The sequence below is a fragment of the Spermophilus citellus genome, assembly GCF_964194105.1.
Source record: "Spermophilus citellus genome assembly, chromosome: 14".
NCBI lineage: Eukaryota > Metazoa > Chordata > Mammalia > Rodentia > Sciuridae > Spermophilus > Spermophilus citellus.
The window spans coordinates 82,822,375-82,837,873 of NC_138194.1; the positions used below are offsets into that span (position 1 = coordinate 82,822,375).

At 34.8% G+C, this 15,499-nt stretch overlaps 1 protein-coding gene across 1 annotated transcript in view; it reads right to left on the reverse strand.

The window, feature by feature from the left end:
* The window catches only part of EIF3H (eukaryotic translation initiation factor 3 subunit H), a 94,368-nt gene that overhangs the window by 14,574 nt on the left and 64,295 nt on the right, over positions 1 to 15,499 (reverse strand). Inside the window, exon 3 of the mRNA XM_081265770.1 lies at positions 683 to 850. Coding sequence (XP_081121896.1) covers positions 683 to 850 — 168 coding nt within the window. The remainder of the gene's footprint in view (positions 1 to 682; positions 851 to 15,499) is intronic.

Genomic DNA, 15,499 nt, shown 5'->3' on the forward strand with positions numbered 1-15,499 from the left:
CTGAAACAATTTTGGGGCAGCTCATAAGATTGATCGTATTCATTAGTATTTTTTCTGACAGATACTCAGGACGTTACATTTACTTCTCAGCTGGAAACTATATGCAAGTCTGCCAGATATGGCAAACTGTGAGTGTTTGGGGAGGGGGAAGGCTATAAAGCTGTTAAATTGCCTACAGTTCTGATACAGCACAGAACATCTGGTCTGGAGAGCTTGAGGAAACACCATTAAATAGGCCGAAAAGAAAAAAATCTTTGTGCTAAGAAACAGTCCAGGTTTTGTACGCTGCTGTCAGAGGTATAAAAAAAAAAAAACTTGGCACACTGTGTTATGATTGGTCAGTCACGTACAGAGCCAGACACTCCAGCAATCGGGGTTTGTTAGACATCTGGTCTAGTTCCACCAGCCCCTTCAATGAGGGAGGGGAGATGGAGGAATAAAAATGAAGCAGCTACTCCAGCATTCCAAAATGTACACATCAGGGCTCTGATAGCAAGAAAAATAAACAGAAAGAAGGAAACCCTGTCTAGACTTAGCTGCTGCTGAGGCTGCTGCAGAAACAGAGTTGGTATTTACTTGAGAAAGCCTGCCAGGCTGCTCTTAGAAACATAAAGACAGAAAGTAAAAATAGGAGTAATAATATTAAGGGAAGAAAAGAATAATAAAGGAAACTCCGACTAACCATAAATAAGAACAACAGATTCTTCAATGGCATGTTGGTAACTGAACTGAGAATCCAAAAGCGCCCGGGTGACAAACGAGCCATAGTACGTAGACTGGTACCAGCCCACATGGAGATGATCAATGTTTACATGGCGAAGGCTCCGCATCATTTCCATCTGATACTGGACTAGATGATGAAAAGGAGGGGAATAAAAGAAAAACTTTAGTGATACCACCAATATTAAAAATAAGCCTAATGGAAACAAATTTCTACATTTATTAGTCATAAGGAACAGGTTTCCAGGGGAAAAGTCATTCGGTTCACATATAAAGAGAACAAAATTAAGCTTTCAAATCACTTCAAATCATTGGGACTTTCCTTTTTCACTAATGCAAACCAATTTGAAGAAAAAATAGTATTAAAAATACAATATTAATGTCTTGTTCTAAACAAAGAATTACTAAATGTGGTTTACATGATCTTTTTGAAAAACTGAAAATAGTAAAATGTTTAAGGAAAACAATATATAATTACTAGACTGGCTACTTGTAAGAAGTCTCATCTGGACCAATAGATGAGAATAGTTATCAATAGTTGTCTCTTCTTCAACACACCTTTTGGAACTGTGAACTTAAACCAACAAGAAAACTAAGGAGAAATAATCAACCACCACTTATATATAAACAGCATATAGACTATAGCCGATTAAAAACTAAGAATTCATTTTTGCCTTCATCTGGTGCCCCCTGCTGCATACACTAAATTTAAAAAAGAATTTTTTTTTTTTTGCCTGTCTTCTTTTGTGTTAGTGACACTACGTTTTCATTAGGATAGAGTTATATTTTAATCATCACGTACAAAACAAAGATATAATGATTTTTACTTTCATCAAATCAATGACTATAATGTATACTGTTAAAGTACAAGCTGAACGTGTAACAAATGACATTAAAAAAGCATTACAGCCCAAAAATGCATAACAAATACATAATGAAGAAAAAAGTTTTATAGTCAATATTCAAGCTACTTCAATCATAATGACTGCATGGCCATGTGAAGTAACCATATTTGCTTAATTCTAAACCTAAGCAGCTCACTTTTAAAACTCTTAATCGGGTTTTGGTAAAACTAAAGTTTTATGCCTGGTTCCTTTAGTCAGAGCACTATGACTTTACAAAGCAAACAATAAAAGTACCTTCCTGAGATGCATGATCTTATTTTTCAACACTCACTAGTGGGCCGAGAAATTATAAATCTGTTTATTCCATGATTATATCTCTCTTATTTATAAAAAATGGCAGTCAAGTAATCAACTATTTAAAAACTATGTGTCTTTCATTTTTCTTTTTGAAAAATAGGACAAAATTTTAAGCCTATGGAAAATTGCAACAGAGCTGGAAGGTGTACTACTGTAAAGACGTACACTAGGCAACTGTTTTGAAACCAGCAACTCTGTTTTGAAAGAAAGTCCTTTCATTCATAAAAAGGGAAAAGGTATTAAGATAAAGGTAGTTTGCCCCCATTATTTCTCAAGTCGTTCATTTAGATTATAGGTGAGAGGTGATACTTATACACAAGACATGTTTATATACCAGTGTTTCTGCATATTTATAATTAACACATTGGAAAACAAAGCCTTAAAGCTTATGCTATATTTTAAACCATGATTAAAAACTACAGCCCTACAAATCTAGTTTATAGACAGTATGACAGCCTGAAGCAGTATAAAACTGATGATGATTTACATTAATTCTTTTATCTTATTATTTTATTTCTCTAGCATATAAGAGAACTACTTCTTCCTTCAGCTAGTTTAATAGATTTGTATTAACCACACAAATTGGGACTGAGTTAGAATCATCGCTACGGTCTCCTTCTGTTTTAAAATGTCTAGATTCTCTTAAAGTAAAAATTACAGATTTGGCTAACAAATTTTGTCAAATTTAACTTACAAATGTAAAGTCCCAATATTATAAGTAAAACAGAAGCAGAAACTAAATGCTATTTATCTCAAAGGGAAAGAGGTCAGGAAATGAGGAGAGATTACCAAACAACTAACAGTACAAATACAATTTTATAGGACAATTTAATTTAAAAAAATCACTACTTGCAACATGTGTTGGTGTGTAATTTGGCTAACATATGCAGAGGGTAGTCTATCAACTTGTAATAGTAGAAAAAAAAAGATCTGGAATCTAAAAGTGAAGGAAGGTTCTTGTGCCAGTTTTGACATCCCCTCTGTAGGTATCCTGCTGTCCAATTGATGATTCTCTGATGTTTAGTTTTACCATAACCAAGGAGAACTTGAGAACCCATCCCAGCAACATGCTGGGATTCCACATTATTTCAGCATTTGGATATGCTAACTATAAACAAGAATTTGTCTACTAGGTAAAACAGGGCCTCTAACATGCCTTATGATTTAAATCAAGATACATTTCTCTGAAAAAAAAAATTCTGCAATCTTATTAAGACTCCCTTCAAATAACCTAAATATAACACATTTTATAAGCACATTTCCAGAATACATGAGGGAAAAACAAACCGGGGGGGGGGGGGGCCTTCCAAGATCTTTCTAGTTATTTCTTCAAATTCTTTCTTACCCAGTGTCTTACCTAATTTTACACACCCTCCAATAAGAACAAGAATGAAAATGAGTATTCTCTAAACCAAGGAGTCAGGAATATGAGGCCTGTATCCCCCAAGGCTGCTCAAGAAATAAATAAATAAATACAGCTCCAATGTATTTATTTCTGGGAGTTCAGAAATTAGCTTCAGTTCCTGGGAAGAAAGAGGGAAGCATGTACATTTTCTTCTTCTATAGCTTAGAAAATGGCATGCCAGATTTTAGAAGTTTTTAAACATACTTATTTGTAAGTCATAAGGGTTTTCGTATCTTAAATGAATAACAAAATTAAAGAGTTAAGAGCAATGACAGGTTAAGTTAATAAAACTGCTTTTAATCTCCAATGTACTGGAATATCATTATTTCACAACAAAATCTATATTGGGCCTATTCTAGAAGAAGTTTTAGGACATTCTCTATAATGATTTGAACTTTACTACCTTAATAATAAGAATCAACAGATAAGGCAAAACCAGGAAAAATAGTGGCTCTACTAAAAGCTCTGTGTGGAGGGACCTAAAAGTCAATCTTAAAAAAGTAGGGAAGGGCTAGGTGTGGTGGCACAAACATGAACCCAACTCAGGAAGCTGAGGCAAGTGGACTACAAGTTCAAGGCCAGCCTCCACAATGTAGTGAGACTGGATAAAAAAAAAAAAAAAAAATTAAAAGGCTGGGGAGTATGGCTTAGTGGTAGAGGGCTCCTGGTTTTAATTACCAACCCTACCCCCAAAAGGTGAGGACTGGGGTACTGAAGCACCAAAATGAGGCTGGAATACACTGATGCCCAGTGAGAAACATGCACTATTTGAAAGAAGGTACTTTGATTTTTTTTTTTTTAAAGTGGTATTGTTTACACTCTACATAAGCTAAGGAACAAGAGACAAAAAAAAAAAAAAAAAAACTCACAAACAGCCAGGTGAACTGCTGTATCTCTACAGACTTTGAGGTCTATGGCTATGTTCTAATGTTGATGCAGATGTGGGGCTCTCATCTCCCTTCACTCAGTTTTTCTTCCTCCTCTCACCCAAATTTTCAGAAAGTACAAAACCAGCTCTTGGAAAAGCTTCTTGGTAAAACTAAGTAGTAGTAAGAAATAAACAGCTGAGTGTCCACTAAACTATACCAAAACTGGCTCCCAGTAGCCACCACTAATCAACTGAGCTGACCTGCCACACTGACACCTATTTACCCCACTGGCCTATAGAAGAAATAAAGAAAAAATCATGAATTAGTGACATTACAATCAGTTTTACACAGTAAATGGAAATGGTCATTCCAGATTTCAATCTCCAAAACCTCTCTGCTTTTGTGGTTGTGCTGGTCTCTCTTGGAAGTTACATGGTGGTGTAGAGCAGGTAAGGCAATCAGGAGACACAATTTAGACACTTGGGCAAATGAAGGAGCTATGATTCCTGCAAGTGTCTGTGATGATGATACCATGTCACAGCCCACAGACTCTGGTAAATGTGAAGGAATGCTATCTGCCTTCTCATATCTAGTCAGTATTTACTTTTCTGGCTGGAGTTTAAAGGAGGTTATAAAAGACAGAGATAAGGTTTATCTTATCCAGGGAATGGTTCACACCTCAAAGAAGAGAATCACACCAAAGAAACAAAAAGGAAAATAAGAAAAAGAAAAAAGGGGGACTCCTTAATATAAAGAGCCAGCATTCCTTACTGCTGGATACATACAGGTTAATGAAGAAACAACCATTTATTGGCAACTTTGCAAAAGTTGGTCCAGGATTAGATGGGCTTCCACTTTTGTTCTAAAGTTCTCATATTTAACAGAAGCCAAAGTGACAACAGCCAATGACATTCATTTCTTGAGTTAATCATTAAATATCCTGGGGAATTTCCCAAAGACAAATGGCAAGGGGGAAATCCTTTTGGAGAGGGGACTATTTTTAAATTTATAATAATGTTCAACAGAAAGGCTTACAATCTTGTAATGAAAAGTTAGGAAAGAACCTTTTAAACATTTTTAGTTTAAAAAGCAAACGCCCTACCAACTTAGAAGAAGCAGCAAGTAGCAAATGAATTATAAAGACAAATTGGCAGTTACTACCAAGCCAGCTCAAATTACTGATACAAAAGCTACACTTAGATGCAATTGAGGTGACACTACAAAATTTGGAAGGATTATAAAAATGAGCTAAAGTTTTATAAATCTTTTCAACCTCTACAATTGTTTTAATAGGCTAAGCTTCTCCCTAGCAAAGGAGAGACTGGTTTAAAACAGTGAATAACTGTCTGAAGTCTGGCACCAATATATTCATATTCACTTTTTCCAGTATCTTCTTTGCAAAACGGTCAAATTTAAAGTGCCTAGAGCTAAAACTGTCTTAAATAAGGCAGACTGCCCAATAACTATTCTTTTCAAAAACCCACCACATTTGTTGGGCTTTCTCTTGTTTTATCTTCAAATATGCAAACACTGAAAAATAATATGTTTTCTTACATTTAAATGCTGTTTCTGGAGCTACAGTGGCAATCAACCAAACTAGAGTATGAGTCTGCAATGCTCCTGAATATCACTGGGAATGTCAAATGAATTTGAAATTTTTCAGTTCAGAATAACCAGTTTTCTTTTCACCATCAATTTCTCAACTTCCTCATTAAAAAGTCAGCTTTTTCAATTTTATAATTTAAAGTGAGCCCACATGAAATGCAATTTTTCATTACAAAAACAGGAACAAAGAATTGCCACAATTTAATAGTTAGACTGGGAAGACCTAAAAGACAGTAAAGTCGTGGAATATTCAAAATCAAAAACTTGAGATTTGCACAGCAGGTTAAGGGGAAAAAAAAAGATTTATGATGTGATATTAGGGAACTCTTATAAGGATCAAGTTTTCTAAATTTTAAAAACTGAAAACAATTTAAGAACCCAGTGTCTTATTTCATGAGCCAAATAAATCCAAAATTATTAAGATATATTACAATGTAACAATTTAATAAATATGCATACTTACTACGTCAAACTTCCTACAAAGCAGTCATCTACACATATAATCTGATTAGTCCTCAAAATAACTCAAAGGTGATCATTATCATTGAAAACCTTTTAGAAGCTGTTCACCATAGCTTTGACTTCAATATGACTTCAGAATCTGGTTCCAAAATGTAGAATAAATTATTTCTGAATCAATAAAAGTACAGCACATAGATACAACAGAAATATACAAAAAAATTTTAGGTTTTCAGAAACCACATCTTTTGCAGTTCGATCACTATATTTAACACTACTGGAAAGATTTTAAGTGGTAAAACTACTGTCAAAGATTTTTAAATACCAGAGTAGATAACTATCACAAATATGTAATCAAATTCCTAAAACATCGCATTTTATGAAACTATTTGAAACCTGTGCTAAAACTACATTGAAAATAAATATTGGCTCAGATCAAAGATGACCAGCATCAGCATATCAAGTAAGGGAATCAGATCTAGTACACACTCTTTGCAGCAAAGAAACAAAACTCAATCAGGAAATGCAAATGGCTTAAAAAGTAAAGATGCATACAAAATCCCACTACTTCCCTGAAACGAACGGATGATTTCAACAAATATGACAGGGAAGCAGAATGCATAAAATCTCCTATCTGTGCTGGCACGAGTGCTCAAGCAGGACTTTGAAGAAAATAATTACAAGCCTCTACCCAGCAGCACCATGGGACACCAGTGAGCACTCTTTACGCGGTGACTGTGAAGGCTCTGTGCCATTATTTAAAAGACAAACTTTATTCTGTGCTTTCCTTTACATATCAGACTTTCTGCCAAGCCACACATACGTTTCAGGCAGTGTTCAAAGCTAGTGGCAGATGTAGATTTAAGCAAACAGAATGTGCATTTGAAAGAATTAAATAAAGTCTACTTTGGGTAAAAGAGAATTATGGAATACACAGATTTCTTAAAACCTCCATATTTTCTTCACCCCATCTATATCATGTATTCATCCCTTGTTTCAATTAATACATGTGTTATTAATGCCATTCTTGTGACTGCTTAAGATTTTTGGTAACAGTTCAATTTTTCACAATAAACTGTCCAATATAAATTCTATTCTACCTAGAAACTATTCTATTTTAAAAGAAATGTCAAAAATACTACCTTTCTTAATAATCTTGGAGATTTTTTTTAAAATAGTGTATTTATCCTGGGTGGTTATTCTTTAAAGTATTTATGAATTCTGGCAAAAAAAAAAAAATCTTTTGAATGCCAAGCTGGGGATAAAAATTGTGAGTGGGGATGGAGGGTGGTCACTCTTTTAAAACTAATAAGTATCTTGGAAATCATTGAAAGTTGGGTTTTAATCAAGAAGTCATCTACAAAATAAACTGATTCTTCCCAGAAAATAACATGAACATCCTATCCTGCAGCACATATTCTTAACCGAATCATGAAACACAGTAAAGAAATCCTATTTCTTTGGGGTTATAAGAATTTAAAATACATATACATTTATGCCCTTGATCATGAAAATACATGCACATAGGTGGTTGGTAGAAAACTGGTATGTTAACTGTATGTCATTTGATAATTACTTACACAAACCAAGAGATTTCACCTGGACAGACTCAGGAACACAGACCTCTTACCATGAAGAATGGTAACATAAAAAAATAACTTATTGACCACTGCTGCTTCTGCTACAATTAAGAGTACAGTACGTTAGCAACCAAAGGAGAATCTCTGAGTTTGGGGGTGTGGGGGGGGGGATATTAAATAGGCTCTTTCATGAGAACAAAGAACATTTCTGTCATATTTGCAGCAATACAGGAGGTACTAGATTAATGCTGGCTTAAAATTAGGTGTGGAAAATATTCAAACACATGACTTTTACTAACTAGAAAAGGTTACAATTATTAGGAAATTCTGTTTATGTGTGTGTGTGTGTGTGTATTCTCTATTTACAAAGGACTAAAAAATAGCTTATATTAAACTATATGAAATAATTAGTAATACCAGAACAAGTCTAGATGAAAATAAAGGAAGCAGAAAAAGAAGGTGAAGCATAGACTTGAATAAAACCAACCAGGCCACAGATACTCTGATTACAATTTACAAATTTGGCTCCCAACATTCCATCAATCAAAGCAAAAGGAGGAAATATGGTCATTTACCTTATCCAAAGGGGGAAAAATACTACATCTCAAAGTAGGTAAAACCTTCCCCAGTACTTAGACCTAAAGTAAAATTTTCATGTTAGGCTTCAATGAAAGCTGTTCTGTAATATTGTGAAAAGCAGAAGGCATTTCTGCCAAAAAAAAAAAAAAAAAATCATGCTTGATTTGCCTTTCCTATAAAAAGGCTGGGTTTTTAATGTTAAAAAAAAAGGACCTCTTAAGTACTTTTTAAAACACAGATAACAGTTTGTACAAGTTCTAAAACAGAGAGAGAGAGAAAAGAAAGAAGGGCTACCAGAATGAATTATTAAGTTTTATTCTACAAGGAGCTGTCAATTATCAATCTCCAGTTCTTAAGGGGGGGGATGAATCATAGTCCTAAGCACTACAAAGTAAAAAAAAAAAAAAAAAAAAAAAAACCCACTTATAGAAGGTACTATTTGCTATTTATACAGTAAAGCGTGGTGATAGATGTTGCACAGGGTCACTTCATTTTACTTACTCTGAAGCCATTTACTGAGTACCACTTGTGCTAGAAGTCTGATAAAGCTACAGTAACATCATCTTCTAAAAGGTATCCTAATTAATGTGGTTGCCCAATGGACTAGTGGTTAATACATATATCTCTCTGGGTCTTAATTTCTCACCTAGAAATTAAATTTCAATTTCTAACAATACAATAATAGCAATTTCAAAACTTACCTACTAATCCAGCCCAGATGACTCTTTGCTGAATGAGCACTTTTGGGGGGGAAATCCTAAACTACACAGGATAAATTACAAAGAGACTTTACCAACTCTTGCCCTGCAACTCCGGTACTTCTACATTTTATCCCTAAATGAGAAGATACTGAGTCATCAATCTTGACTACTTCTCCATTACTCAGGTCATAGAGTCATCTTTCTTCTATGAAAAATTTGTTTGCTCTAAGGCAAAATCATTTAGAGCACTTCTAAAATTTTTTAATAGTGGAGAGAATGCTCTCAAGATGCTAAGAGGGAAAAAAATATATATATATATGATTATAAATGCCAATATAGAAACTCCCTCCTGCTAAAAAGAAGGACTAGAAAGAAAATGCTAAAATACTAATAATAGTAAATAGTTCTCCAGGGAAAACTGTTTGGGGATAGACAGATGAGGATGGTTAAGAGAATAGCTCTACAAAATGGGCTCACTGTGCTGATCCTTCACATACTTTCTTGACCCCCTTATGCTTTCTTTGCCAAAAAGCAATTTGCTTGCAGCCTTGCCTGGCCTAAGTGACAGGATATGTTACATTTCTCAGCAAACTACCTGTTATCTGCAAGGAAATGCAGGCAGGAAATAACACTGATAAGAGGAACCCAAGTTACTTTGAAGGGAGAGACTTTTGTGATCCTTTTCACAGACCAGATTCTGGAAGATAAGGATAATTCATTCTAACCATAAAACCTGTAAAAATGATTGAGAATCCAATTAGAACTAATCAGCATGGACCAAGGTCATGGCAATGGGAACATGAAAGTCTGATGTCACTCAAAAGTCAAGAGGTGAACCTGAGCAGGACTCTCTGGAAACTTCCCTGAGACCCCCAATAAAACTGGAGTATAGGAGAGGCACATTGTCCCTCTCCTCTCTGAAAGCATTCCCTATCCCCTTTTCTATCCCTTCAAAAAATTCTTATTATTCCAAGCAACATGTCTGAAATCTTTATGACTTGATCATAAGAACTGGGTTTGAAAGGGGTCTTCACACTTCCTCAGTTTCCTAGAAGGTCTTAGCTCTATTCAAAACAACCAAGAAGTTTTTACTTTTCTTATCATTATTTTTCCATGAATTTTCCAATACACAAGATATCAAAGTACATACATACATGTTGACAGGATTTTTCTGTCTCTTATCACCTTGCCACATTTTCTAGGTCACCTAATAACCTGGCTACTAGTGTTCCAAAACTGTTGAGAGCAGGAAATGGGATAAGATACTGGGCTACTCAGAATCTGAAGCTACTAACCTAGTCTTTACCACACATCATCTTCTAAATTACATTAACTATGTAACTTATAATAAATTACCTCAGTCTAGGTCTCCTCTGTTGCAAAATGGGGAGGGGACAGAATGTACTTCCTAAGGTAATTAATAAGATTAAATGAAATAATTTACAACAAGAGCTTGGTACACTAAACAACCTCAGAAATACCTAAGCACGTTATCAACATCACCTATTATTCAGGAATATTATTTAGATTAAGCAAGGCATGGGCACATGCCTATAATCCCAGTGAGTCAAGAAGTTGAAGTTGGAGGATCACAAATTCTAGGCCAGTCTCAGGCAACTCCAAGAAAAAAATAAAAAGGGTTAGGGTTGTAGATCAATGGTAGAGTGTCCCTGGATTCAATCCCCAGTACTGCAAAAAAAGAAAAGAGAGATATTTAGACTCTTGAGGAGATGGTACTACTTACTGGAATCAAAGGAACTATTTTTGGAAAACTGAATTTGATTAATTTACCACCAAAAGTTAAAGCTCCCCTTTTATCATCTCCATATTGGAGATACAGGTATGTTAGGAAAATGGGGAAAGAGAAAGGAGAGTGTATGTGTGGCTATAAAAAATAATTTCTATAAATTTGTTATATTCATTTCATGAAACAGAATTCATATGTACAAATATGAGCATAACCAAAACACAATCTACCATGATAAAGGATTACAAAAGGAAAAAAAATACTTTTTAGATACTAAAACTATAAGCTAATTATATTCAGTACAATAAAGAACAGATTCAATAAAGATAGAGACAAGCTACAGAAAATTAGATTTCAAGAAAAGGTAATCTTGGGTGTTCTATTATTATTGTGTATATAACATTATAATTGCATTGTACTATATAAGCTTCCATCTCCTGATTCCATTTATGACTTCCAAAGACAGGAAATAAACTCCCTGCCCCATCCCCATAGGTGACTTTTAAAAAAAGAAAAGTGAGGGTGCGGGGGATGGAGAGAGACAACAAAACCAAATAAAAATAAACCCATTGATGATGGAGGTGGAGCTGGGAAGGAGTGAGTGGCAGTGCCAGCTTACCCAGAGGACTGAGTAATAAATATTATTGGAAACACTGCCTACCCAAATGAAGTAATGAAGTAAATTCATCAAGAATAACAGATTTATAACGTGATGGATACTGCATATAGGGTTGATCCACTCCTGCAACCTCAACTACCCAAAGATTGCTCTACCTTCAAATACCAAGAAAAATTGGTTTTAAAAATCAATATTAAAGATGCTATATAAGAGTCTTAGGGACACAATATTTTAGGAGCAACCTAAACTGCAATCTAAAGATGAGAAAGCTGGCAAAAATGGAAAGTGACAGGAATTTTATAATAAATAAAGTTAAGAAGGACAAATAATGTCACATAATTTAGTTAACTCAGAAAAATAGAAATATTTATAACCACATATTCCACCCACCCTTTCTTGTCCCCCCCTCTTTCCCTGCATGCTTCACTTCTTCCAAACATATTTTTATAGAATAAGGAGCACAAAATTCCATGCTGGGAAAAATGATCCAGCAGAAATCTTTATGGCAGCTCACGATAAATCTGAGGTTAGAAACATATGACTTATTTTTAATGAGGCTATGCTACATTTGCTGTTGTGATCTTATTTTAGAAATCAAATTCCAACCCAGGAATCCTCACCCTGGGATTTCAAGGTAAATTTCCCCAAAAACCAATATGCATAGGTACTTCTGTGGAAAAAGCAACCAAAGTTTTTATCAAATTCTCAAAGAATTTCAAGATCTGAAAGAGGATAAAGTACAGTGGAGAACAGGCCTAAAATGATTCAGGCTCTCGTGGAACTTCCATTCCTCAGTATGGATGTGGGGGGAAAAATGGAACAGACTAGGTGTAGGTGGTTATCAATTCTGTTTTCAAGCAGCCAAGAAATAGCACAGATCAGCAATGAGATCACCAAATATATACCTTCAAGAAGGGTATAGATGAAAGATTCAGAGAAAATTTCAGCTGTCAGATGGAGATCTAACAGAATATCAGTCTCACCCCTGTCCTACCAAAAGCAGGAAATGCATAAAGGGGAAAGCTGGATGAATGCTTCACCTAAATACTTTTGTGATCCAGAAGTGCGTTTTCCAGGGTAGACACTCGCTTCAATTATCTACCAAGTTCTATGACCAGGACCAGGGCTAGTAAACAAAAGCTACTCAAAAGACACAGGACAATGATTCCAATAAAAAGATAGCCCTTACATATGTGAAAAGAATATATGTGTATAATTGGGGGGGGGGTTATTCTCTTGCAAAAATGTCTCATTATTAAAATACTCTTAGGACATATCTTACTCTGCCATTATGAATGTGCCTTAGACTAGGCAGACCACTCTACAGCCATACACCAAAGATCATCCTAAAAGAACTCACTACTTCTATCTGGTTGTGGAGTTTTTAAACAGATACCTTTAAAAGTCATTAGTGAGAATTGTCTAATCAGTTGTAATTATGTAATCTGAAGCTCTTGAAGATACTTTTTTATGGAGCAATTCTTTGATTCGAGAAAAAAGAAAAATAGTGTGTGAAGGAAGCAAAAATTATTGAAAAGAAAGAAAATTATTGTATAAAGAGGTTAGAATTTATAAAACAGACAATCTCTTCTGCAATTGACAGGTGGGCTCCTGTCAGATGTTTGAAATACAATTAACTTCTATGGGCCACCAAGATAGAAATAAAATGAACAACTATAAATACATAAGGAAGTATAAATGACTATTATTTCAGATTATTTGTTTTCTTGCCCCCAAAAAACCTGTTCCTCACTGCAGTACCCACAGATACTGAGCCAGCAGTATATTCCAAGGCATGTGTAAATGTGTTAAACATGGGTCAAACAATACCCATTATATAAGAAGCTAAATTTAATAAGTGTTCTCTGCAATGTTTCAAAGCATTCCCAAACCAGGTAATATCACCTAACAACAACAAAATCATCCTTTTTCTTCAAAGAATATATATCTTTTCTTTGCAGAAAAGATTATAATACTCAGTTAAAGGCATGAAATGGATTACATGTTTCCTCCTGATATTTGGGGGAGAAAAATCTGAAGCAGTAAATTCATACATCTATTCCTCACATTCATATGACAAGCATTTATTCTGATCTCTAATGGACCAGAGAGACCTTATAGGTGCTATCAAGCACAGGACTGTGAAGACAGAAAACATTCCTGCAGCTGCTATTCTAGGGAAGAGGAGCAAATAGGACACATAAGATGACAGCCAGTGTTCCTGGATTTACCTGAATGCTTAATGTTTCCCTAAGAAAATATATGGGTAATCCCATAGAATTCTCCACGCCTGTAAAGTGAACAAACTACCTCTGTCAAAAACAACCAGGAAATCAAGCAGAAGAGTCAAAGGCCTGGCTTCATACTTAGCAAAATAATACAGTGCAAGAGAACGGTTACAGGCTAAGGAAATAGGAGACCTGAATTGCAATCTCTGCTCTGCCATTAAATACAATAAAACAAAATTGAAGAAGAAAAAAAAAAACTCCAAATAATCAAACTGTCCTTAAAATATAGTTTTTAAATCATCTAATTTTTAATTTATGCTAAATAAAAATTATTTAATGCTATTTACACAGCATTAGTGATAGCAGTTAATAGAAGTACAATGGTAATATTGCACTTGTTAAGTGGAAAAAGCTGACATTTTAAGAGGTAAAGCCAGGACCAGATAAAAAGAGGCCATGAGTGATATTCCATCTGTTTCTTTGCTAAATATCGAAATTAAAATCAATTATTGCTAACATGCCTTTGGGTGCTAATATTCCACTGAAATAAACGGAAAGGGCTGGTTTCACTAAAAATATGATCTGGCCAGAAAATCAAAATTACCCTCACAATAGTGGCCAGTGGTCAGCAGAAGGGAAGCAGCAATGCGAATTAAAGTTTCAGACGAGACAAGAGAGCTGAGGGATTATACCTCAGTGGCAGACTTTGAACTTAACATATATAATGCCCTGGGTTCCATCCTCAACAAAACACACACACACACACACACACACACACACACACACACACACACACAAAACCAAGAGTTCTAGGCTAAAGCTGAGACATATACAAAGAGTATATGTGAGGTTCCTCAAACAGAAAACAAGTGACAGAACAGCCTGAAGAGGAGGCCTCTCAAAATGTAGTATTAGGGTTGGGGCTCAGGAGTAGTGCACTTGCCTGGCATGTGTGAGGCACTAGGTTTGAGTCTCAGTAGTGCATATAAATAAAATAAAGGTTTAACAATGACTAAAAGAAGATTTTTTAAAATATGAAGTACTAGATTTTTTCCTGAGGCTTAATTTTATTTGAAACAACCAAGTCCTCTCAAATTTTATCATTTGCAGACCTTTAATGGACATATGGTCTTCATGAAAACCACCAATTTCAAGAGTGATGTTATCCCAATTTTGGTCACATGAATAAAATTTTATTAAAATTATTTTTTTAAAAAAACTGTTGTGTATTAGTGACAGGAATGATGTGTATCTATCCCAGGATTTTAATACATAGCCTGGAGACAGACAACTTGGATTATAAGTTTTGTATCTATGAAACTTGTTTTTCTCACTCCATTCTTCTAAATTAGAAGCTCTTCTCAGACACAGGTCACCAGCTAAAACAGCAAGCATTTGATCACTGACAGATAATCCCAGATGAATGAATGAAATAAAGAGATTTCAAAATTATGGAAATTGCACACTAAATATCTAAGGAACACACTAAAACTGAAAATTAATATTTCAATTAGGGAAATTATGGGGATCAGATTCTGATCTTTGATTTAATTAAGCACTAGGAGCTATTCACATCCCACTGCAGTATTTAGATGCTTTTAAAAAATATGTCCAGCCATTTCATCAACTTTGCCCTCCAATAAATTAAAATTATCAAAGCTTAGTAAAGTGGAAACACTTTATACCAATCCCAGTATCATAATCTAAATGTTAAAAAACTTCTATTTTCACTCAGAAATCATACTGTCAACTTTTCCAGGGAATTATATGTTTAGTTAAACCACT